The 26,339-nt window shown below is 44.2% G+C and overlaps 1 protein-coding gene across 1 annotated transcript in view; it reads left to right on the top strand.

The window, feature by feature from the left end:
• SLC7A9 (solute carrier family 7 member 9) overlaps nt 1–25,354 on the top strand; it is a 76,171-nt gene extending 50,817 nt beyond the window's left edge. The window contains exons 8-13 of the mRNA XM_077452595.1: nt 8,797–8,920; nt 11,635–11,738; nt 14,575–14,671; nt 16,180–16,329; nt 20,293–20,467; nt 24,796–25,354. Coding sequence (XP_077308721.1) covers nt 8,797–8,920; nt 11,635–11,738; nt 14,575–14,671; nt 16,180–16,329; nt 20,293–20,467; nt 24,796–24,860 — 715 coding nt within the window. The 3' untranslated portion in view covers nt 24,861–25,354. The remainder of the gene's footprint in view (nt 1–8,796; nt 8,921–11,634; nt 11,739–14,574; nt 14,672–16,179; nt 16,330–20,292; nt 20,468–24,795) is intronic.
• The last annotated feature ends 985 nt before the right edge of the window (nt 25,355–26,339 follow it).

The raw sequence follows: 26,339 nt of genomic DNA, 5'->3' as shown, positions 1-26,339 counted from the left end.
TGGGATAGTTGGCAAGTATGAGGCAGCTGCTTTGGGCCCCACAACAATGACAGTGCCCAGGGCAGCTGCCCCTTTTGCCCTGCCTTAAAAACGGCCCTGTCAGTAACAAAAAAAGCTACCCCAGAGGAAGAAATGGAATGTTCAGCCTGATAATACTACAGGCCCTAAATGTCGCCTCTGATGGCTTTCAGAAAAGGCTCAGAGCAGCTCCTCCTAAAATAATGACCAAACCGTGAACTGGTTGGGGCTCTTATAGGCGATCGCAAGGTAAAGTATGGAAAACGGAGATGAATCTTTAATTGCAACTTTTAGTGCTTTGCATAGTGTAGGAAGTGTTAGACCTTGTATTTATTGTTGTCATTTAGGCTACTTTGACACTGAGGCGCTTTACCGGCGATATAGTGCTAAAAATAGCGGCTACAAAGCGCCTCTCCTCTCATTCCAGTGTGAAAGCCCAAGGGAGCGGTGCGCCTGCAGGATGCTTAAAGTCCTGCAAGCAGCATCTTTGAGCAGCTTTAGGAGTGGTGTATACACTGCTCCTAATGTGCCCCTGCCAATGGGCAATGGGCAGTGGCGCCAAAGCAGCTGCTCTTTGCGGGCGCTTTTAAACATTTTTCGCCCGCTAGTGGGGGTTAAAAGTCCAGCTAGAATGACGGTAAATGACGGTAAAGCACCACCTCAGTGTGAAAGTGCCCTTAAGCTAGAAAAAATGTGGCTGGAGTTATGTTTTATTTCAGACACACTGTTACCTGTTATAAGCTGTGCTGTACTCAGAAGTTGCAGTGGTATATCACAAACCTATACCATAAAGGTGTACAGTTTAAGAAGCTGTACCAACACAGTATTGAACAATTGAGAGGGAGAGGAAAGGGGTAATTGGAGTTGCACCCTGCAAAACTGAATGTATTCTTTGAAGCAGCGGTCACCAGCCAGTGGCCTGTGGACCACTGATGGTCCACGCAAACATTTTGATGATCCCCCGGGGTTCTGCCATAAATCAACTTTGTGGTGGCTGTATACCACCCAATGTTGTTTCCAGCGTTGCTCTCAATGCTCGCTGACAGTCAATACTGTCAGCACACATTGATACCCAATCCCCCCTCTGTAGTTACGACTCCTGTGAACTCAGAGGGAGGCACCGAGCGTAGCGCAGAGAGTGGAAGGTAAAAAAGAAAGGGACTTCCAATGGCAGCGCTGATCACAGACTGTGGGAGGGAGCACGGAGCTTGAGCACATGGCTGGATAAGGAGGTGAGATGCAATGATGGGTCTGTGTAAAGCAGCAGTGTGATTGGGAGAATTTGGCAGATGACCAGAGCAATGTGTGCATAAGGCAGCAGTGTGATGCAAAGTGCTGGGGGGGGGGGGGGGGGGAGCAGAGAGCCGGAGCATTGTGTCTGTATAAGCAGCAGTGTGATTGGGGGAGGGGGGGGAGCTGGGGTGGCCCATCCATTAAGAGCGCACAGGGTCTGGCCCCTTTCAGGACACTCCCACATGGATTCCAATGCGGAGGGGCTGTTTTTTTGATGCACCGATTAGACCAAGAGGCTCTAATAGGCTTCAATATAGGGTTTTCTCACGTCACAGAGAGTGCTCTCCAAGCCCACCCAGCTGTGTTACAACACCAAATCAATATTTGCTGTGGTAACACTGGTCCTCCTCCTGTCCAATCAGAAAGTGGGTTTTGACACCAGTCACCCGATTGGCTGAAAGGACAGGTGATCCTACTGGACGCCTAGGAGGAGGAGGGGAGCTGAGCCGCTGCACCACGCTGCCTGCCACCCGCCACGATGGGGTAAGTGCAGGAACGACCGTCAAACAGCGTGGTGGGTGATGCTGGGGGGGCAGAGAACCAGAGCCACTGGTTGGCAGAGAACCAGAGCAATGTGTGTATAAGGCAGCAGTGTGATGCAGAGTGTGGGGGGGGAGCAGAGAGCTGGATTATTGTGTGTGTATAAGGCAGCAGTGTGATGCAGAGTGTGGGGGGGCGGGGGAGCAGAGAGCTGGATTATTGTGTGTGTATAAGGCAGCAGTGTGATCCAGGGGGAGGGGGCAGAGAGCCAGAGCATTGTGTATGTATGAGGCATTTAAAACTCATGTTAGTGCCCCGCGGGACTCAAAATTGGGAGTTTAGTGGTCCATGAGGTCTGAAGGGTTGAGGACCACTGCTTTAAAGCATACCCTGTTTCCCCGAAAATAAGACCTTGCATGATTGTCGGTGATGGCTGAAATATAAGCCCTACCCCCCAAATAAGCCTTAGTTAAAGTCATTGTAGGTCTTCTTTTCAGGGTAGGGCTTATTTTTGGGGAAAGAGGGTAGGGCTTATTTGGGGAGAAGGGCTTATATTGCAGCCATCACCGACAATCACGCTAGGTCTTATTTTCAGGGAAACAGGGTATGTATAGCCACAACTTGTCTTTTTTTATTTTATTTTATTTTTTTACATTGAGATAGTTTGGAAGGGAAAAGCCCCATACACACTATCAGTTTTTCTGCTGAGTTTTTCCTTCAGATTTACCAAAACCATATAATATGAGGCCGAACCTTAGGCGTTTCAATTTGCATGCAATGCCTCAGTGCTTTAGAACACTTTTAATCCTCAATTGGCACCATGAAATGATTTGAGAAACATCTCCCAGAGACAGAATACCAAATGTTCAGAAAGTACACAAGGTCCTGGATAGCAGTCATCTAATATATAATAGATTCTGGATAGTAGATTGTCTAGTCTAGTAGCACTTGTGTGATTTATTGCACCCAAAAAAGTGTTTGTTCCTGCAGATATTCACTCCAAATGACCAAAAAAAATAAAAAATCGTGCAAAATACATACAGTGCCTTGAAAAAGTATTCATACCTCTTGACATTTTCCACATTTTGTCATGTTACAACTAAAAACGTAAATGTATTTTATTGGGATTTTATGTGATCGACCAACATAAAGTGGTGCATAATTGTGAAGTGGAATAAAAATGATAAATGGTTTTCTAATATATATGAGAAAAGTGTGGGGTACATTTGTATTCAGCTCCCTTTACTCTGATACCCCTAACTAAAATCTAGTGGAACCAATTGCCTTCATAAATAACCCTAATTTGTAAATAGAGTCCACCTGTTTGTAATTTAATCTCGGTATAAAAACAGCTGTTCTGTGAAGCCCTCGGAGGTTTGTTAGAGAACCTTAGTGAACAAACAGCATCATGAAGGCCAAAGAACACATCAGGAGTGACAGGTCAGGGGTAAAGTTGTGGAGAAGTATAAAGCAGGGTTAGGTTATAAAAAAAATATCCCAAGCTTTGAACATCTCACGGAGCTCTGTTCAATCCATCATCTGAAAATGGAAAGAGTATGGCACAACCGCAAACCTACCAAGACATGGCCGTCCACCTAAACTGACCGGCCGGGCAAGGAGAGCATTCATCAGAGAAGCAGCCGAGAGGCCCATGGGAACTCTGGAGGAGCTGCAGAGATCCACAGCTCAGGTGGGAGAATCTGTCCACAGGACAACTATTAGTCGTCTCTCCACAAATCTGGCCTTTATAGAAGAGTGACAAGAAGAAAGACATTGGTGAAAGAAAGTCATAAGAAGTCCTGATTGCAGTTTGCGAGAAGCCATGTGGGGGACACAGCAAATGTGTGGTAGAAGGTGGTCTGGTCAGATGAGACCAAAATTAAATGTTTTGTCCTAAATGAAAAACACTATGTGTGGCGGAAAACCAACACTGCCCATCACCCTGAACACACCATCCCCACCGTGAAACATGGTGGTGGCAGCTTCATGTTGTGGGGATACTTTTCTTCAGCAGGGACAGGGAAGCTGGTCAGAGTTGATGGGAAGATGGATGGAGCCAAATAAAGGGAAATCTTAGAAGAAAACCTGTTATGCCCTGTACACACGTTCGGAATTCTTGTCGGAAAAAGCTCTGATGGTTTTCTCGAAGGAATTCTGCTCAAGCTGTCTTGCCTACACACAGTCACACCAAATTCCGATCGTTTAGAACGCGGTGACGTACAACACGTACAATGGAAATAGAAAACGGAAGTTCAATAGCCAGTAGCCAATAGCTTCCGTCCCGTAGTTGAATCTGAGCATGTGTGATTTTTGTCGTGTCGGAATTGCATACACACGATCGATAAAAAGTTTTTCCGTTGGGAAAATTGAGAACATGCTATAAATTTTTGGCTGGCAGAAATTCAGACAGATAAATTCCGATGGAGCGTACACACGGTCCCATTTTCTGATTAAAAGCTCTCATCGGTCTTTTTCTGGCCGGAATTCCGGTCGTGTGTACGCGGCGTTAGAGTCTGCAAAAGACTTGAGACTGGGGCGGAGGTTCACCTTCCAGCAGGACAACGACCCGAAACATCCAGCCAGAGCTACAATGGAATGGTTTACATCAAAGCATATTCATGTGTTAGAATGGCCCAGTCAAAGTCCAGACCTAAATCCAATTGAGAATCTGTGGCAAGACTTGAAAATTGCTGATCACAGACGCTCTCCATCCAATCTGACAGAGCTTGAGATATTTTGCAAAGAAAAATGGGCAAAAATGTCCCTCTCTAGATGTGCAAAGCTGGTAGAGACATCCCCAAAAAGACTTGCAGCTGTAATTGCAGAGAAAGGCGGTTCTACAAAGTATTGACTGCGGGGGGCGCCATACAAATGCCCCCCCCCACACTTTTCACATATTTATTTGGAAAACAATTTATCATTTTCCTTCCACTTCACAATTATGTGCCACTTTGTGTTGGTCTATCACATAAAATCCCAATAAAATACATTTACGTTTTTGGTTGTAACATGACAAAATGTGAAAAACCCCCATTTAAGAGCGCAGCGTTCTGTGTTTGCAACTCCTTAGATGAATGCGGCAAACTGTAATTTGTTTAAAGTACGTTTTAAACCCTTTCTTCGGCCGCTAATGGGGGTTAAAAGCACCCCGCTAGTGGCCGAAAAGCACCACTAAAACTCAGGGCGCTTTACTACTGTGATAACGGCACTTTTTTGGCCACTTGTGGGGCACTTTTAACCCGCCATCGGCTGAATAAAGGGTTAAAAGTGTCCTTTTCTTTCTCCTGTCCTGCAAGTGCACCGTCCCAGTGTGAGAGCACTCAGGTGGCTTGAGAGGCGCTTTTCAGGCGCTATTTTTATTGCTAAAACTCCTCAAAAGTGCCCCCCCCAGTGTGAAAGGGGTCTTATAAATGTTTAGCAGGTCATGCAGTGCACAGTACAGGTGGGGTGTGAATGTGCTGCCACCTAGTGGTAATTTATTATTACATTCTTGTAAAGCTGCAGTGTAATGAGCCTTAGGTCACAAAAATCAGTGTCTGCTCTTTGCTCAGCCTAAACCTGAATGGGGCCACTGTTCCGGCCACACCTATCAGTAATTGGGGTTAATTGGTGTTGGTGATTAGAGGTTTAAAGTCCCTAGCCATAGGTGGATAAGTCGTTTTTAGATTGATTTGGAAATCAAAGACCAATCAATTAAAGCCCAACTCCAGCTATACCCTTGTAAGCAGTTATAGCAACAGTTACTGCTTTCATTCCCAACCCCTAACCCTCTTTCGTTGCGCCAGAAAGCAAGAAGTGCAGCACTAATCGACACTACATTATGCAGATAATAGTAAAACCTTTTCCCCGTTTTTGTAAGAGGGGGGAGGACCAAAAAAAAAGGATGCTGAAATGCGTAAGTTTCCACTTTAAGGCCTCTGTTGCTGTAACTGCTTAACTCATTTACACCTAAGGCCGCGTACACACGGGCGGACTGTTCGCCCAACTTTGTCCGCTGAACAGTGTTTCAGCGGACAGTCCGCTCGTGTGTGGGCTTCAGCGGACAGTTTCAGCGGACAGTCTGACGAACAAAGTTTTTCGGAATTTCCGTAAGACAGTCCGCTGAAACTTGGTTTTGTCCGTCCAAACTTGGTTTCAGCGGACAGTCCGCTCGTGTGTAGGCAAGTTGGACGGACTAAGTATGGCGCATGCTCAGAAAGGGTTTACACGGCCGAAGGTTGCATTGCAGTGTATAGGACGTCGTTTTTCTAGTCCCGTCGTACGTGCCGTTCACGTCATCGCGCACGCTTTCAGCGGACTGTTCGTTCATCGTGTGTGGTCAAGTCCGTTCATGCAAATTTTGAGCGGACTGTTCGCCCAACTTTGTTCGTCAAACAATCCGACAAACAGTCCGCCCGTGTGTACGCGGCCTTACTCCAGCTATCACTTCTTGTCTTTAAAGCAGTAATAAACTGCAAAAAATTAATTAAAAAATTAATAAATCTTCTCCCTGAAAATGAATGTCATAATGTGCTAGTATGCACCGCATACTAGCACATTATTGAAGACTTACCTGAAAACGAACCCCTTCAGCGGCACGCTGTCACTGCTGACATCTTCACCCGCTCTTCCTTACAGAAAGCCGCCCTTTGACTGGCGGAGCCACGATGACCTTACTCCTGCATGCGGGAGTCATGGCCGCGGCACAACTCTCTCTGTAGACGGCCATCCATTGAGAGCGCAGTGTGCATGAGTCAGTGACATCACCGGCCCTGCTAAAGTAAATATCTCCTAAAACGTGCAAGTTTAGGAGAGATTTACTGTACCTACATAGGCTTACCTGTAGGTATGAATCAAAGAAATCCTTTACCACCACTTCAACCCCTCGGCGCCGGCCGTACCAAAAATATGGGGCCTCTTGGCACCTGGTCCTTAATGTGAGGGAGGAATCAGATAAGCGGAAGTTCCACTTTTGGGTGGAACTCTGCTTTAAATTCCACGTCCATCTAAGACTCTCCTGTCCACAGTTACAAATGCCGCGTTATGCATTGACATTACCCACTAATGCCGCGTACACACGGTCGGACTTCCCGACTAAAAATGTGCGATCGGAGCTTGTTGTCGGAAATTCCAACCGTCTGTAGGCTCCATCGGACAGTTTCCATCAGAATCAGATTCGGTTCTCAAATTTTCCGACAACAAAATTAGTTTGCATAAATTTTGATCACGTGTACACAATTCTGATGCACAAAGTTCCTCGGAATCAAGCGGTAGAGCCGCACTGGCTATTGAACTTCATTTTTCTCGGCTCGTCGTACGTGTTGTGCATCACCGCGTTCTTGGCGTTCGGAAATTCCGACAACTTTGTGCGACCGTGCGTATGCAAGACAAATTTGAGCCAACATCCGTCGGAAAAAAATCTCATGGATTTTGTTTTCGGAATGTGGGATTGCGTGTACGCGGCATTAGACCAAGTCTGTTCAGATAGTGTGGGTCCCCTGCTGACTTGGCACCATCCACAGGCAGCTGTACTCATTAGTAAGGGCTCCTTTACACGGACGGGTCTGTGTACGGAGCCCGCTCTGCTCAGCGGGGGATCGCTCCGTCGATCCCCACTGAGCAGGAGGATGACGGACCTGTCAGAGCGCCACTCTCCCCTATGGGGGATTGGATGAGGACGGACCGTAGAGTCTGTCGCCACCCAATCTGATCCACAGATGGATGGAAAAATAGGTTTTTCCTCCGTCACACTTTTTCGGATCGGAGTGGGTCGGATGTCAGCAGACATGTCACCGTTGACATCCGTCCCTCCATAGACCTCTATGGAATGTCCATTCAGGTCCGCCTAAAAAACTGACAGGCCGACCTGAATGGATCGTCCGTGTGAAAGACTCAGAAGCTGAATGCAACTTTTACTTCAGATAATTGCACTACAGAGAATGTTTTTTCCTGTCTTTTGAAGTGAAGACAATGACTTTCCTGGGTCCTATCTCTGCAAAGTACTAAAATTGACTGAAGGAACATGGAAGAAACAGAGAGGTTCTAGCCAGAACTGAACTAACAAGCACAACACAGCAGGGGGGAGACAGAGTTAGAAACAAGATGCAGTGGTTTAAAATGGGCACTAGATGTCAGCGTACATCAAACAAAGGCAACCCGATACAGTTCAATACAACACAGAAATACATATAAATGGGATAGAACATCCACAGGGTGACAATGCTGCACTTTCAGGATGGGTGTTGTCACCTTGTTACAGGATGTGGAAAAATTCTGGTAGGATCAACTACCAATATTATGGGGGTAGAGCAACCTGATCCAGTCCAACTTAAATACTGAAATGAAAATCTACTGTCTTCATTGTGTTATTATCCAAAAACAAATAAAAAAATAAATAATATATATTTTACGCTATATATAACAATATAACATGGAGAGGACAGATGGTGGGACTCCAGCTTCTATGGTAGGGTTTAGGATGGGTATTGGGTCTCCAGCTTCTATGGTAGGGTTTAGGATGGGATTGGGACTCCAGCTTCTATGGTAGGGTTTAGGATGGGATTGGGACTCCAGCTTCTATGGTAGGGTTTAGGATGGGATTGGGACTCCAGCTTCTATGGTAGGGTTTAGGATGGGATTGGGACTCCAGCTTCTATGGTAGGGTTTAGGATGGGATTGGGACTCCAGCTTCTATGGTAGGGTTTAGGATGGGATTGGGACTCCAGCTTCTATGGTAGGGTTTAGGATGGGATTGGGACTCCAGCTTCTATGGTAGGGTTTAGGATGGGATTGGGACTCCAGCTTCTATGGTAGGGTTTAGGATGGGATTGGGACTCCAGCTTCTATGGTAGGGTTTAGGATGGGATTGGGACTCCAGCTTCTATGGTAGGGTTTAGGATGGGATTGGGACTCCAGCTTCTATGGTAGGGTTTAGGATGGGATTGGGACTCCAGCTTCTATGGTAGGGTTTAGGATGGGATTGGGACTCGGGAGTTGCGGTTGTGCCAATCTGTGTCTTTGTTCCAGAAACCTCCCCTTGGCCATCATACTTGGGATCCCCTTGGTCATGGCCTGTTACCTGCTGATCAACATTGCCTATTTCACTGTGATGACCCCAACAGAGCTCCTTCAGTCCCCGGCTGTGGCTGTGGTGAGTTTTCTCTCTTTTCATTATGTTGAGCTGCTCAGACATTTCCACGTTGTGGATGTGGGTGTGGGGTTTGCTGGAAATCTGATTGTTACTCATATTTTGTAATGCCAAGCATTTATGCTCATCTGACCACCTATAATACAGTGGTCCATTTTCTCTGGTAAGGGGCGTGGTGTGTTGGTGTTCGGTGGCGGATACTTTTGGCTCACCCTAATTCTGTCCTGTATGCACCATAGGTGGTTCCAGTCTCCTCTGAATAACGGACTCTTTATGTTATAATACAGTGGACTCTTCGTTTCGTGCATTTTTTCATGTTTTTCGCGCTGCTTCCCATTATTTTTTTAATATTATAATGTTACCAACTATTTATGCTAGCTGCTTTTCAATCATCATAGCGCAGATTAATTTTTATTTATTGATCTATGAAAAACAATACTTTTTTTTTTTTTTTTTTTTTACCTTTCTGCATCTTCCTTCTCATATCCTTTTTTAAAAAAACATTTTAAATGACCCTTTAAGGCTGGATTCACACCTATGCAGTTTTTGTGCTTTTTGCATATTTGCTCTACAGAACATGTTCCATAGGAAACCATGTTAAATGGACTGTAGTGAAAATCTACAAAATGCAAAAAGCACTAAAAATGCATAGGTGTGAATCAAGCCATAAAGCCTGGTTCACACCTATGCATTTTTTTGTGCGTTTTCAGTTTTTCAGAAACACACTACAGTCCCTTTAACATGGTTTTCGATTTGTTATGTTCACATCTGTGCATTGTATGGAAAAGGGCCAGGGACTTTTTTCTGGTTTTTGGTTCCATAGACTTCAATGGCTCAAAAGCGTGTATTGGAATATGCAAACTGTAACCTGCATAGGTGTGAACTAGGCCTTAAGCTAAAGTTTAATTATGTATTAAAAGTCACTGGGAGAATTTGCCAAAAACTGGACCAGTCACTAGAAGACGTGTGCATGGCAACCAATCAGTTTCTCTTTTCAGCTTGTTCAAAACAAAAGATCAAAGCGCATTAGTAGGCGTGCACAGGTCCTTCAGTTTTGATAAATGAATCTCATCTTTGTAACTTGCATAAGTTCTTGAATTAGCTTTGGTATCAGTTTCCTGTCATACCCTACATAGACGCAGTCAGAGTGGATGGGGCATCTATAGAAGCCAATCAGGACCCTCCTGCATTAGACTTGTCTTCCTTCTTGAATTTGCTTATGGAACGTTAAACAGGAGGGATAACCTTATCAGTATGCTGCTGATCCTTACTGCCCTATCAGCATGGTGATTGGTGGTCTGTAATGCTTAGCGGTCATATGCAAAGAAACAGCGGTCCCCAATCTGGCCGAACTGTCTGGTGGGGGGGAGGGGAGTCTGAACTGAATTACAGAAATTCTGGAAGGTAAGAGAGCTCTCATAGTTGTATTTCAACTACAAATTTGGTTATTTACCTGCATCAGTTTTAATCAAACACAGGCTGCAGTATTCCTTTTTTGCAGTGTTTACTTTTTTTTTCTTTTATAAAATCTTTTTTATTGAGTTTTTCATTGGCATACAGACTGCTCCATGTGAGTGTTTACTTTTTTTAACTTAAAAGTTACAAACAACACTGCATTGAACTTTATGCATGACATCGCATTCTACCACATTGGGTTTTGCAAAAACAGCAAGTCTGCATTTTTATGTATTACATCACATCAACCTACCAATAGAGCACATAGAGATTAGAGAACAGTTGGAGACTCTGCCGCCAGCAGCACCTTGCCAGTGGTAGAATCACCAATAGGAAACAGCCATCCCAATGGTTGTAGCTCAAATGTTGTACTACAAAAGCAAGAGGGTGCCCCAACCTAGCACATTACTTTTAATAAACCATTTATTGATAAAAAAAAATAGGTGTATACTCACAAACAACTGTGAACCGCAAGCTCATCAAAATCATCAAAGACAATATTGCTTGATCAACTACAACTACGTGCTCCTTGGCTTGGGAAGACACCACTAGGATCTATTCAGTTTACGCGTTTGGATGGGCATCCTCTCTTCACCAGTGCCAAAAGATTCCAGAACACTGCCAAACTTCACTCATTAGAGAGGGCTGAGTGACATTATGACACCTTACTCATTCAGCCAGTAAGAGTACGACACCAAAACAAGAGGAAATTGGTCTCTTAGTGATCCTGTTGGTGGTGTCTCTCCAAAAACAGCAGTGGACCATGGTCCTACTGTTCCATGCCAGTCTGCCAAACTTTGCTCCCCTGGCGCACAGTGGTTGAATTCATCACTGTTGCAGGTCACTTTATTATGATAGTGATGGTTACGGTAATGTTATAGCAAAAAGTTACCTAAAAGTGACAGCTGTCCAGAACATTAAACACCTTGGTTGACAAACCTGAACTATTTCAGAAAGACTTGTTTCCCACTGAAATGGTTGTCTATATTTCAAAAACAGCACCGGGTAAGACTGACCCTGAGGAAGCGCCGACTTACAGCATGAAATAGGTTACAGCTTTACTTATTTTTTGGGGGAAATAAATGGCAAGATTTTTTTTCGGGTATAGTTGTATGGAAAGTCTGGGAATGAACCTGTCCTATCACCTGTATTATGATCAATTGGCTGGTAAGGTGTGGACCAACCTGGAGCAGGTGGTAAATGACATATGTTGTAGAAAACCTGGTGTCCGTCCTAAAAGCTGTTTACCCGTCTCATTTCAGACCTTCGGGGATCGTGTTCTGCATCCAGCGGCCTGGTTAGTACCTCTGTTTGTGGCCTTTTCAACCATCGGATCAGCCAACGGATCCTGCTTTACTGCTGGCAGGTTAGTTCATAGCCTGACTTTGACCCAGAGCCAATCCTATCCTTCCTTATTGAGCTGACAAGCTTTTATTAAATCTATGTACAGTGCAAAGCAAATTGTTAAAGAAGAATTCCAGGTATTGTTACATAATGGTCCAGTTGGAGCCAATGTAATTATGTATATACCATACCTGTGGGATCTCTTTAGAACAAGGGTGCTCAACCTTTCGAAGAGCGAGGGCCACTTAAGTGATTTGGTAACCAGCCACGGGCCAGAATGAAATATGGGGTATTACCGCCAGCTCCCCCCAGGTGTAGTGCACACTCTTTGAAAGTGCACCAAACCTGCAAGACATAATAGAAGTGTATAGCTATATCATATCCGCGGATCGATGTGAAAGCAGCCTAATAACCCTTTTTTGTGGTAATATGCCCACTGAAAAAGTGCAGTTTATGTGGTGTTTAATACACTGAGGTCTACCAGCTTCTGCTGTCATCGCTCTCCAGGCTGCTAGAAAGGTCCCAGATGAAGAGCATCGGCTTACGCGGGTCCTGCTTCCTCTACTACCAGTGCCAATTCCAATGCTCTGGGATGGAGGGTCTGCAACCCATTGATCGCAATCTGGGCTTGCTGACCCCACCACTCCTGAGCATGGACATGCACGTCCCTAGTTTGAGGTTATGGGCCACATCAGAGGGCTCCGCTGGCCACAGATTGAGCACCCCTGCTCAAAAATCTGGAAATCACTATATAATCACCAGTACTCCAGTCATCTCCACTAGCTTCTGGCACTTGGGCCACGCAGCTGCCTTGCTTTAAGTCTCAACTCAGGAGTTTGGCCACTTAGCAATGGTGGCATTCAGAGGCGGCTTTGCATTTTCTCCACCTTGTCCATAAAATGCTTTGTAGTCATTGGGAAAATTCAAAGTGTTTGCTGGATGGTGCCACACCCACCGTCCAACCTACTGTGTTCAGAATTCAGCAGAGCAGGCAATGAGTAAGGGACCTGGAAGCAATTGATCACTGTATTATTGGTGCCTACTACAGTGATTTCCAGCTTCCACAAGTATGGTATATGCATTGGACCCAATCGGGATCAATGTAACTATGTAAATCTGTTCTTACCTGGAATTCTTAATTAAAAATGAAAATATTTAAAGTTCCATTTAATCTTTTTAAAATTTTTCATTAGAATGTGGAAGAGCCATAACTGCTGGGACTTTGGAATATTTCAGTTTCTGGCTATTAGGGAGATTTAATCTCACTTCCTGTCTGACACTCAGCGAATAGGAACACAGTAACAATTTTTCTAGCAGAGTTTGGAAGGATTGCCTTTGTTTCCTGCCCAAGTGATGGGTGTGAGGAAAGAACAGGAAGAAAGGGAAAGAGCATTTATTAAAACATGACATGAGTTTCCTACCCTTCCTCACGCCATACCATAAAAAATTTTTTCGGAATGTTTTAAATAAAAAAAAAAAAAGGAACAAATGATTAGATCTAAAGTCGTTCTAAATGCAGGACATGTTTTGCCTTAATGCATATATCCCAGTTTTTGCCTTGTCCCCTCACCTCCCTAAATACTCACCTGAGTCCTAAATTAAAGGGGTTGTAAAATTTTGAGGTTTTTCACCTTAATGCATTAAGGTGAAAAATCATCTTCTGTGCCCCCCCCCTAGAGCCCCTCTTTTACTTACCTGAACCCTATGGTTCCAGCGACGAGAATGAGCCCAGCAGCTCCAGCCGCTATCTCGGATCCCCATTGGATAGATTGATAGCAGCGGGAGCCATTGACTTGGAAGCAGCAGCAGCAGGATTCGGGAGTGCTCCTGCATGAGTGCCCCTATGGAAAGTGGCTCTCTGTAGGGGCGATGCAGGGGCGATGCGGAGGAGGAGCCAGGAGCGTCGCCGGGGGACCCCAGAAAAGGAGGATCGGGGGGTTCTCTGTGCAAAACCCATGTACAGAACAGGTAAGTATAATATGTTTGTTATTTGAAAAAAAAAAAAAAAAACCTTTACAATCACATTAATCCAGTGCTGTGCTCAAGTGTAGGGCCACGCCGCACTGTGTGTGTCTATAGAAAAATAAATTCCATAAAAATATCCCATAATTTGTAGACGCTATAACTTTTGCACAAACCAATCAATATACGCTTATTGGCATTTTTTTTTACCAAAAATATGTAGCAGAATGAATCTTGGTCTAATTTTTTTAAGAAATGTGACTTCTTTACATTTTTTTTTTATTAGATATGTTTCTAAAGCAGAAAGTAAAAAATATATATATTTTTTTTTTTTAATTGTCAGCTTTTTTTTTTTTTTTGAGAGGTTATCAAATACCACCCAAAAAAAGGCTCTGTTTGTGGGGGAAAAAAAGGACATAAATTTTATTTGGGTACAGCGTTGCACAAAGGCGCAGTTGTCAGTTAAAGTAACGCAGTGCCGTATCACAAAAAATGGCCTGGTCATTAAGGGGGAGGGGGTAAATCTTCTAGAGCTGAAGTGGTTAAACATGCCAGCTAATAGAAAAAAACAATACACTTACCTTACCTGTGGCCCTTGTTTTAAAATGCTGCTGCACATATTTCATTAGTTGGACAGTCCGAATGTGCCTGCTGTTGGTTCCTGTAACGTATGAGCCAGCAACAGGAAGACAGCAGGTACTCTGCACACACCAAAAATGTGGAATACTTGCAGGGGATGGGGATCAGTGGAGCAGTGGTGCTTCAAAACTCTGGCTTTTCTTATAGAAAGGACCCTCTGGTATAAATTTGCATTTCAGTTATCCCTGCATCATTGAACAAAATTTTTGAATTACACTTAGTTGTATCATAAACATGATTTTTTTTTTCCTCCACAGGCTTACATATGTCGCCGGCCGTGAAGGTCACATGTTGAAGTTTTTATCTTACATCAGTGTCAAGCGCCTGACCCCGCTACCGGCCATTGTGTCTTATGTACGTTCACACCTCCCGTGCCTGGTGATTGATCAGAATGCTGCACCGCAGATCTGTGCTGAGGTCCCACTCAAATTGCGGCAACACGCCTGCTGTTTATGGTGCATTGCAGCGCTATTCATTGCTAATGGTGTCCCAAAGCGCACTGTACAGTAATGGGTAATGCCCCACAATGAGTATACTACTGTCATAGCTCCCAACTGTCCCTGATTTCGGGGGACTGTCCCTGATTTGGAGCAATGTCCCTCATCTTGGTCTGATCTATATAGTTGTATATAAAATGCACTTTTTATCTATCAAAAGGTGTTTTCCAGAGCTAAACCTTTCATCTGATTTCTAAATTGCTGCATTTGAAAAATTCCAAAAGCCAATATAAAGGAATAGTAGTGGTAAAAAAAGCACTTGTGGGTTTAACCAATCTTGTTTTTTGTGCAATTCCCCTTTAAGGGGGCATGGCAATGGGTGTGTCAAATGTCTATATACTTTTGCTGATAGGTGTCCCTCATTCCCATCTCAAAAATTTTGGGAGGTATGTCCTGTGCATGGTGGTGTGTTGTTTAAAAAAAAAAAGATAATGAGTGTTTTTTGGTCTGTTGTGATTAGGGTTGCCCTTTTTTCTTCAAGCCAAACCCAAACACATCAGCGGCGCACAGTAAATCATTTTTTTTAAGTTTACACCAGGGGTTTTCAAACTTTCTAAGCAAGAGGCTGGTTTACAGTCCTTCAGAGGGGCCGGAGTGTGGCCATTGGGAGTAGAACATGCCTCAGCATCAGTAAACCATCATTGGTTTTAATAGGAGGAATATGGCCCCATTGATGGTGTGAGTAGGAGGAATGAATACAGGTGCGTAAGCACTTCCACCTTCTTACATCCCAGTAGGGGGAATGGTGCCCCATCAATGGTGTCAGTTGGTGGAATAGTGCCCCAAGGGCCAGATAAAGGCAAGTGAATGGCCACAGTTTGGAGACCACTGGTAGGCAACCTGGGGCCCTCCAGCTATTGTGGAACTACATTTCCCATGAGGCATTGCAAGGCTAACAGTTACAATTACTCACAGAGACATGAGGGGACTTCTGCAACAGCTGGAGGGCTCCCAGGTTGCCTACCCCTTGTAACAGATCCGCGACACCTCTGGGCACTCCAAATAAAATAGTAACACATAATGCTCCTTCACCCTGCCAAGCCCTGTTCCAAGCCACATTCCTTTTTGAATAATGGGTCCAGGTTTCAGGTAGACTGAAACCCAGACACATGATTCAAAATCCGGACTGTCTGGGTAAATCCCAGAACAGGTGACAACCCTAGTTGTGATGCAGTGGTCTGAATCCAGCCTAAAACATCATTTGACTGGAATACAGCTTTACCCCCAGTTTTGCTGAACGTGGTTGCATCCAATGCACCAAGATTATTGAAGAAAAGGTCTAGGCTGGAGTTCCACTTCTGATGGTAACATGGAAGTTCAGGGTATGTAGAGTGTTCATTATCATCACTCTTCCTTTCTCTCCAGGGTATCATCGGAATGATATATATCATCCCAGCGGATATCAACACCCTCATCAACTACTTCAGCTTTGCCGTCTGGATATTTTATGGTCTAACTATCGCTGGCCTTATCGTAATGAGATTCACCAAGAAAGACATGAAAAGGCCAATCAAGGTAAATTTTCTGGCAGTGGTGCACAAACTGGCAGGTTTTCTGAACACAGTCCTAGGCGTTGACCTATACCAACCACAAGGGAGTGACTGGATGTAACAGACCATGTGATTGCTAGGGTCCCCAGTGCCCTATGGATATATAGTAATAAGGCTACCACCTTTTACAATAACTGGCCCATGCAGACGAAGGGTCCCAGTAATTTAAAATCCACTGTGCCGTTTGTAAAAATATTGTTTAATACAAAAACCGTACCTGGTAGGCATTTTCTGTAGAAATACTCCCAAATCTTTACATTTCTACATCCTGGATCATTTCCAGGACATGGCAGTCATTGAGCACTCACCCTCAGCATTGCAGGAACAAGTGTGCTCCATGATTTTAAAGGTGTGCGTGCGCAATGCACTCTTACCTGTGTCAGCTAAGACTACCAGTTGCCCGTCCCCACCAGGATTTTCATACTGCTGTAGTCCTTTTCCATCTCATACATTGGGCTACAACAAAATGACCACCAGGCCTCTTTCTTTGAGAACTAAAGAGATTATCACTTTAGTTGTCCTCAAAGATATCGGCCCAGTGGCCATTTTGTTGTAGCTCATGTCCTGGAAATAAGCCAGGACATAGGGAGGTAAACATTGGCAGTATTTCTGTCAGACTTCATGGATGATAGAAAAGGCCTAAAGGTATGGCATTTGCAGTAAATGGTACTTTTACAAATGGCGGTGTATTTTTAACCCATGAGGCCCCTTGTCTGCATGGGCCAGTTTATGTAAAAGATGATCTTGGCCTAATTGATGGATCTCCCCCATCCCTTTACCAGTTTTCAACCCCCATTTAGTGTCATCTATCCCAGTTGGCTCAATTGACCAGAGTAAGCTTATGAAGATTGTTGTAATGACACCAAATCAGTCCAGTCTGTAGATGTGGGATGCTATGGTGCACACTAAACTCACTGTAATTAAATAATTATAGCTCTTTTATCTGTTGTGCATTTTAAAGTCTTAATGATCTCTGTTAATTTCCAAATCCCCCCCCCCCTTTTTTTTTTCCTTTGGTTTTTGACCCCATGATTCACACAGCCCTACACATGCAGAGCCTGCATACTGACCTTCCTGGGACCCGTCGCCGCCGCCCATTAGAGGAGGCAACTGTACACAGCCGTGTGTCCGGGGTTGTGTAAAGCAGTGGTTTTCATACCTGTCCTCAAGTACCCCCAACAGGTTGTGTTTTTCCAGGTTTTCCTTTATCTTGCACAGGTGCACTCAGAGTCAATGGCTTGGTATTTTGGACAGCTAATTTATCGAAGAGAAATTCCCAAAACATGGCCTGCTGGGGGCACTTGAGGAGAGGGTTGAGAACCACTGGTGTAAAGCACCCGTATGTGCACTGACGAATGCTCTGAATGCAGATTGCGTGATAGATTAAGCATTGATGGTGAACCTTGGCACCCCAGATGTTTTGGAACTACATTTCCCATGATGCTCAACTACACTGCAGAGTGCATGAGCATCATGGGAAATGTAGTTCCAAAACATCTGGGGTGCCAAGGTTCGCCATCACTGGATTAGAGTATACATTAATGCGCATGCTGGTGCTTCACGCAAAATCCAGAGCATGACCAGGTATGTGGTGGCAGGAACGTCAGTATGAAGGCTGTACAGCTCTGTGCATTAAAGCGGTAGTAAACCCGCAATTTATTTTTATTTTTTTTAAAACCTGCAAAGCAAAAGGCATAATGAGCTAGTATGCACCGCATACTAGCTCATTATGAAATACTTACCTTAGAACGAGGCCCCGACATCTCGCCCGATCCACGCCGAGGGAGCCGACATGCTCCCTTGGCGTCTCTTCCGGGTATCGCGGCTCCGGCGCTGAGTGGCCGGAGCCGCGATATCGTCACTCCCGCGCATGCGCGCGGGAGATTTAAATCCGGCCGGACGAGCGCTGCCGGATTTTCACGGAGAGAACCCCCTTGTGCGCATGCGCCGCTGCAGTCAGCGGCGCATACCGAGGGGAATATCTCCTAAACCGTAGAGGTTTAGGAGATATTTTTTTTACCTACAGGTAAGCCTTATTATAGGCTTTCCTGTAGGTAAAAGTTAAAAAAGTGGGTATACAACCACTTTAAGCCTTTTCCTTGTCTGAAAATGCTAATTGGTAATCAACAAGCAATTTTGACTGGCAAGTGCTGGATCTCTAAGCGTACCAGCTAAAAATTGCTATCTTGAATTAGGTTCAGCCCGTGAGCATAGAACAGTGATGGCGAACCTTGGCACCCCAGATGTTTTGGAACTACATTTCCCATGATGCTCAACTACACTGCAGAGCGCATGAGCATCATGGGAAATGTAGTTCCAAAACGTCTGGGGTGCCAAGGTTCGCCATCACTGGCATAGAAGAACACAGAGGGCCCATAGGCCTAGCGCATTATACTCAATACATGTTTTTATTTAATAAAATAGAGGTGAATATACTCACAAACCAGTACTTGTGTCATAGCATTATCATAAAATCATCCGCTTAAATCATTATGCGAAAATTCATAACACTTGTAGACACATCGGTTAACGCATTTCAAGGTTTCCATCTTCTTCAGAGCCTACAGAACATGTCCATTTCACATACTTATATATGGTGTACTGACTCAAATGGTAGTAACCCCTTTATGGGTCAATCTCATCATTTCATAATGCCCAGTGCGATCAAATGGTAGGTAGATAGGTTAAGTGAAATAAAATAACATAACATACAGTTAGGTCCATATACATATATATGGACACAGGCACCACTTTAGTTTTTTTTTTCAGGTATTTACCAAAACATATTCAAGCTATAGTTATAAAATGGATATGGACTGCAAGTGCACACACTCGGGTTTAATTTAAGGGTATGCACATCAGAATTGGAGGAATGGTTTAGGAATTACAGCTCTTAAGGTGAGTCACCCCATCTTTTTCAAGAGGGAGCAAACGTAACAATTGAATTAAAAGCTGTTTCGTGGCCAGATATGGGCTAATCCTTCGTTATTTCTTCATCAATTAAGCAGGTAAAAGGTTTGGAGTTGATTTTAAATGTTGTAGATTCACAGAAATAGATTCCAAATGCAAATACATCATGGGTTCAAAGGAGCTCTGGTTTGTACTGGTTTGTGAGTATATTCACCTCCTACAGCCAAAAACATGTATTGAAGATAATGCGCTAGACCTATGGGCCCTATGGGCTAGACCTATGGGCCCTCTGTGTTCTTCTATGCTTTTAGTTCATTTGGACTTGCCCAGTCTTTGGAAGGCAGCGAGGTGTGCATTATCCACATATACTAACATGTCAAGATAAGAGTCGGATAACACGTCGGGACTTACCGCATAGTGCAGGAGAGTGAACATTTTGATATGCTCTGAAGGTTCAGCCGTGACCCTGGGGAACCCACCTTTGACCCTCGATTCCTCCTTCCTTTTTTTTCTGAAATTTGTTTTACGTTGTGCAACGTTACATGGATCTAAAAGCACTGTATATTTATGTAATGTATGTATGCACTGTGATGGGCTCACACCCAGTTCTAGGCCTGCTAACATTGATGTGTTTTACTATTTGAAAATAAATCCCTCGGACTCTAGTAGTGCTGTTCTGGACCTATTACTCAATGAACTGCGAGGGTGCTGATGAGCGCTCGCTCTCGTAGCTCATTGACTCTTTCTGCAATTCAATAACTGACTGCCTGCAGGAGCCTGACATTGCACCTGCAACCTGCTGTTCTGGACCTATCACCTCTCTCATCTGTGAATTAGATTTTGCAGTTAGCCAAGGCTGAGGTGTAAGTGGCATGCCAAGGGTGGATGCGGGATGTTCCCCCTGATGGCAGCTTAGAGTCTAAATCCTCCAAATCAAAACAGTAATGGCATCTCCATGTTTCTGCCTTCATATTTGCCCTTTTTAATGTGACTGTAACTCATTGCTCTTCCCTTTCAGGTTCCAATTGTGATCCCCATTTTGATGGTTCTGGTCTCTGCCTATCTGGTAATAGCACCCATTGTGGATGAGCCAGAATGGGCCTATTTATACTGCGTTATCTTCATCCTCAGTGGACTCCTAATCTACTTCCCATTTGTGCACTACAAGGTCCAATGGGCACAGAAGATAACAAGTGAGTATAGCCATCAAATGATCTGAGACTGAACCAATTTTGAATGCTGTTTTATATCCTTTTAGTATACACGTGTATGCAGCCAAAATCTCTGAACAATGGCCGACTGCAAAAAAAAAAAAAAATTCAGACTAGCCTTAACCACCCTCAGAGTGAACCTGTCACAAACCTGGGCAATTTACAACGAGCATATGATGGAAAATTATATAAGCAAAGAGTCACCTTCAGTGAAGACTATGAATGATAAAATCTACATGTACAGCCAGCTGAAGCCTCCAAACTTGACTCTGCTCTCTGCCAGCTCCTGCACCTCCTTATTGGTCATTGAATGTTATGAGCATCTTCACTGACCAATAGGGGGGTACTGGGCCTTTTACAGTAATCAAAACTGGAAAGGACAATTGTGGGAGGGGGGCAGTGTTAATGACGCTTGCTCAGTTCTTTGTTGGTCTTCTGTGAGCAGAACGCCGGTGGTCTGTCTTTTACCGGCTCTCTGCTCTGCCCCTCTAGTGCTCATTGGAGTAATGGGCTGTGAAGGAAGTGGGAAATGGTTCCCTCAGGCTCTCAGCAGCAAGCTGAGAGGCTGAGCCAGCTGGCGGCCAGGGATCAAGGTGAATCCCGCCATTAACCGCTTGCCGACCGTATACATACGGGTCGACAGCTCTCCTGCGCAGGATCACGTACCTAGTATGTGATCCTGCATTTCCGGGTCTGGGGCACACATACACACCGCCGTCGACCCACTCCCACAGCAGGAACTGATCTGCGAGTACCGCGGATTCCATAACCGCCGGCACCTGCCGATCATAGGGCAGAGAGCCAGAATATCAGTAGGGAAGGTATTGATCCTGTAGGAACATGGATCAATGCCATCCCATAGTAAAATAACCTCCCTCACTGAGAAAACACATTGTTAGGCACACAGTTAACCCTTTGATTGCTCCGGATGTTAACCCCTTCCCAGCCAGTGTCATTAGTACAGTGACAGTATAAATATATTTTTCTTTTAAGCACTGACCCCTGTACTAGTGCCACTGGCCCCCAAAGTGTCAGTGTCCGATTTGTCTGCCACAATAGCGCTGATCACCTCCATTACTAGTTAAAAAAAAAAAAAAAAGATATATATATCTATATATATATAGATATATAGATATAGATATAGATATATAGATATATAGATATATATATATATATATATATATATATATAGTGAAAGGTCTATAATTTTTATCATAGGTGTATTTTAAACGATAGAGACAGAATATCAACCAAAAATCCAGAAAAAACACATATTACAAATGTTATAATTTGATTTGCAGTTCAGTGAGTAAATTAAATATTTGATCCCCAAGCAAAACATGACTTAGTACTTGGTGGAGAAACCCTTGTTGGCAATCACATAAGTAAGACGTTTCTTGTAGTTGGTGATCAGGTTTGCACACATCTCAGAAGGGATTTTGGTCCACTCTTCTACAGATCTTCTCTAAATCCTTAAGGTTTCTTGGCAACTAGAAGTTTCAGCTTCCTCCATAAATATTCTATAGGATTAAGGTCTGGAGACTGGCTGCATGACCTTAATGTGCTTCTTCTTGAGCCACTCCTTTGTTGCCTTGGTGGTATGTTTTGGGTCATCATGCTGGAAGACCCATCCATGACCCACCTTCAGTGTTCTGGCTGAGGGAAGAAGGTTCTCATCCAAGATTTTACAATACATGGCCCTGTTCATTGGCCCCTCGATGGGGCAAAGTCAGTCTGAACCTTTAGCAGAGAAAAAGCCCCAAAGCATGTTTCCACCTCCGTACTTGAGTGTAGGGATGGTGTTCTTAAGGTCATAGTCAGCATTTTTCTTCCTCCAAACACAGTTTGGTCATGCCCATGAACATCTAAATGATTCAGAGAAGAATTGTGAGAAAGTTCTTAGGTCAGAGGAGACCAAAATTGGGCTCTTTGGCATTAACTTGACTCACCATGTTTGGAGGAAGAAAAATGCTGACTATGACCCTAAGAACACCATCGCTACAGTCAAGCATGGAGGTGGAAACCTGATGCGGCGGTGGCAGCAGGTGGATCCTGGCTTTCCACATTTAGGTTTTAATAATTCATATTTCCATTAAAGTAACATTAAACCTTCATACATTTAAAAAAAAATAACAAGCATGTTATACTTGCCCGCTTTATGCAACGGATTTGAACAGAGCAGCCCTGATCCTCCTTTTCTGGTGTCCCTCGCTGGTGCTCTAGGCCCCTCCTCTTCAAACCCATAGTGTTTCTTTGTGTGCCGCTCTGGCTCAGCTGATGTCGGATATACATGTGGATTCTTATGCATCTGCAGCTGGGAGTGCTGTCAGGGGATGGAGCCCAATCCGGCTCCTAACTGTAGCTCAAGGAAGAGAAAGGAGTGATCCAGAATGTCGCACATCCGTGTGATCCTATGGTGGTGATAAGAGTGTTTCACTTTGTCCCCCAGCGCTTAATCGTGGGGATGGAGATCCCATGCGGGTGGGGAGTATTTAAGCATCATCGGTAGTCACTCAAAATGACAGGTGTGTATAATTGCTAGTTCTAGCCGTTTGATTTAGAAAACATTAAATGAAAGAATGGAGTGCTGAGGGGAAAAGAAGGAAGTCAAGTTGACCACCATAGGATCACACGGATGTGCGGCCTTGGGGATCACCTTCTTTCTCTTCCCTCCTCTTCGGAGCTGCTTTCCATGGCGGCTTGCTCCCCGTCACATCATTTGATTGATAGCAGTGGGAGCCAGTCTGCCCAATGAGGAGGGAGATGGCGGCAAGTGCCTCTGCTCTTGTGCATGTTGCTGGATCGGATAAGGTTCCGGTAAGAATAAGAGGGGGGGGGGGGGCGCAGCTGGGGGGATCCTACAGCAAAGAAAGGTGTTTTGTTTTTTTAGCTTAATGCATAGAATGCATTAAGGTAAAAAACCTTGAGGCTTTGGAACCACTTTTGCCCAAAATTCCTATATTACAATGCCCTGAGCTGCTGCCTCTCAATCCCAGCCGTCAGTGACAGCTTAGGCATCAAGAATTAGGATTTTTTAAACATAACTGTCAACTTATAATAAATACGTTTTTATTAAAAGTGCACCAAATAAATGTCTTATGTCCTTAAAAAAAAATTTGAATTACAAATTTGTCCTAAATCATCGTAAATAACAGATACTAATTTGATCTGATAATGATTTTGCTTAGGCATCAAAGACCTCTAGTTATAAAATTGTTAAATAGAATTGAATTATTTGCCTGGAGTTCGGCCGATATGGATCACTGCCTCTATTTTTGTTATTAAAAGGCACTTAAGGAAATGATTAAAGAGTTTTGGAATCTGAAGATAAGCCAACTATTGAACCTGTTCCTGCCATCTGTATAACCTGTATGTGGCAGATGGACTTTAACAGAGAACGGCCACATTTGTGTCAATGGGGATTGGCTTTTCTGTGCTGAGTGCATGCTCCCAGCACAGTAATTATGATGGCATGGGCAGCTCCCAATGCATACTTGTGATCAGGAGCTTCTGATCATGTGACAGCCTATCCCAGCAGTCACAATGGAAGATCATCTCCCAGCATTTATATCCTCTTAAAGGACGGGGGCAGCATTAAGCTAGGCGTGACTTCTCATGCAAGGTTCCTCACTTTAGGTCACTAGCAAAAAAAAAAACGGAGGACCTACGGAGTGGGGTAGGGTTATAAGCATTAGGGGCACACAGGTCCTGCATCCTGCCCCCTGATCTACATACAGGGGCGCAGGACTATGGATTACAATGGGGAGGAAGAGGGAGTGTTTTTTTTGAAGCACGTGATTAGAGCCAGAGGCTCTAATACACTTCAAAAAAAGGGTGGGCTCTGCGCCCCGATCCCACCCAGTTGTGTGACGATAGCGAATGAATATTCTCTATTTTCACACTAAATTTCCTCCCCACCAATCAGGAAGCGTGTCATTTCCCAACTGGCCAAAATGTCAGGCGCTCCTATTGGACGCCTAGCTATTAGGAGGAAGAGAGTGAAGACGCATCGAGGGGCGGAAACTGGAGCCGCTGCCCGCACCCCATCACCTAGATGGGGTCCGCCCGCAGTGCTGGAGGACACAAGAGCCGTTGCCTGCAGCTCACCATCTAGATGGGGTAAGTGCTGGGGGTGGGTGTCTCCCCCAAAATAAAACACACCAGTTGCCACTGGGTATAAGGGAGGTGTCCTCAAAAACGTTGCCAGTTTTAGCTCACCTGAAGGTTTGAGCCCGTTACCCCAGGGTTCACGAATACTTTTCCTGTTTTCTAAACTGTCCAATTAAACTAGATCTGTATCTTTATTTCAGAGCCAATCACTATGTACGTACAGATGCTCATGGAGGTGGTGCCAGCGGAAGAATCCAAAAAATAAAAGGACACTGTGAAGCGGCAGCGCTGACACTCTGGACACTTCTGTACATATTGTAAATTAAACTTTCGAGAAGCAAACGCATCAAAATATTCTGTTTTCCATGGCGGTGGACCTGGAATCAGCGTGTCCCAGGCAGGGATGTCTGCAGTGACCAAGAATGAAAAGCTGGATAATTCAGCTAAGATGGGAACTCACTAATTAGCAGTGGGCCTATGGACAAGGATGTTTTTGTTTTTTTAAGAATGTCAGAATTTGGTTTTGTAAAAAATTCAACACTCCTAAAAATCAATGAGTAGCTGTGTGACATATTCTCCCTCAATCAGCACATACTTCAATCACAGCACAACCCAGCTCTTCAAACCCCCTCCCTCTATGCACATAATCCTTGGACATTTCAATCTTTTTTTGTTTATCTAATCACAATGTAAATAATGTGTTATTAAAACAATCCTGGTGTTTATGTACAGTTTACAATAAAATTTGTACATGGGTCAGTTATATTTTCTCATTACATAGGAAGGAACTACTTCCTACTTAGTACTGTGCAGTGAAGGTATTTTATTGATACAGATATCTGGTGTGTAGTGGAAGACCATCATCAGACTGATGCAAAACAATAGCAACACTTTTCCACCATCCAAATAATGGGCTGTACACCAAAGATGGATGTCCCCATGATTAAAGTGGTAGTAAAGTCATTTTTTTCAAAACTTGTACCTACAGGTAAGCCTATAATGAGGCTCAACTGTACATACTTGAATATCTCCTAAATATGCACTGTATTAGATATTCACACTGGATACAGCTGGTGACATCACCGGCATATGCGCTCTAAAGGTCCGGCATGACAGCTTTGTGGCCCTAGCCACTCGTACAGCTGGAGCCCGGAAGGAAGACCAGGTGAAGATGGAAGCCTTGGCAGTGGTGACAGCGCACCACTGGAGGGCTTCGTTCTAAAGTATGCATTTCATGATGTGCTAGTATGCACTTTAAAGTGGTAGTAAACGCTCTTCTGAAAACACTAGAGTTCCCTTCTGTCATAAGTGTCCCCTGTGACGGTCAGCAGGTAACACCTGCCCTGGCCATTCAAGCGGCTGAAGATTCAGAACCTTGAAGGAAGACCAGGTTAAGATGGAAGCACCGGGGACCAGGGAAAGCCGTGACAGCCCAGCACTGGAGAGCTCCATTTGTAGGCAAGTTTCTCATAATGTACTAGTATGCAGTTCATACTCGTACGTTATGATGTTTAACCTCCGGGGGGGGGGGGGGGGGCATTTTTTTCCTAAGACAACTTTACTACCGCTTTAAGCTCTGCTATGGTTGAGAAAATAAAAAAGGGACTAACTCACCACCCCTAGGATCCCACTGCACACATCTCCTCCCCTAATAATTTTCTGCTGGCCGTGCTAGTCTGGGCATTTGAAATTCACGTTTCTCAATCCTTTTTTTTTTTTGTTTGGTATGGCTCAAAATGATTCT

Source organism: Lithobates pipiens, unplaced genomic scaffold (assembly GCF_037356315.1).
Source record: "Lithobates pipiens isolate NorthernLeopardFrog02 unplaced genomic scaffold, aLitPip1_a1.2 Scaffold_10, whole genome shotgun sequence".
NCBI classification, from domain to species: Eukaryota; Metazoa; Chordata; class Amphibia; order Anura; family Ranidae; genus Lithobates; species Lithobates pipiens.
This window is presented reverse-complemented; position numbering and strand designations above follow the sequence as displayed.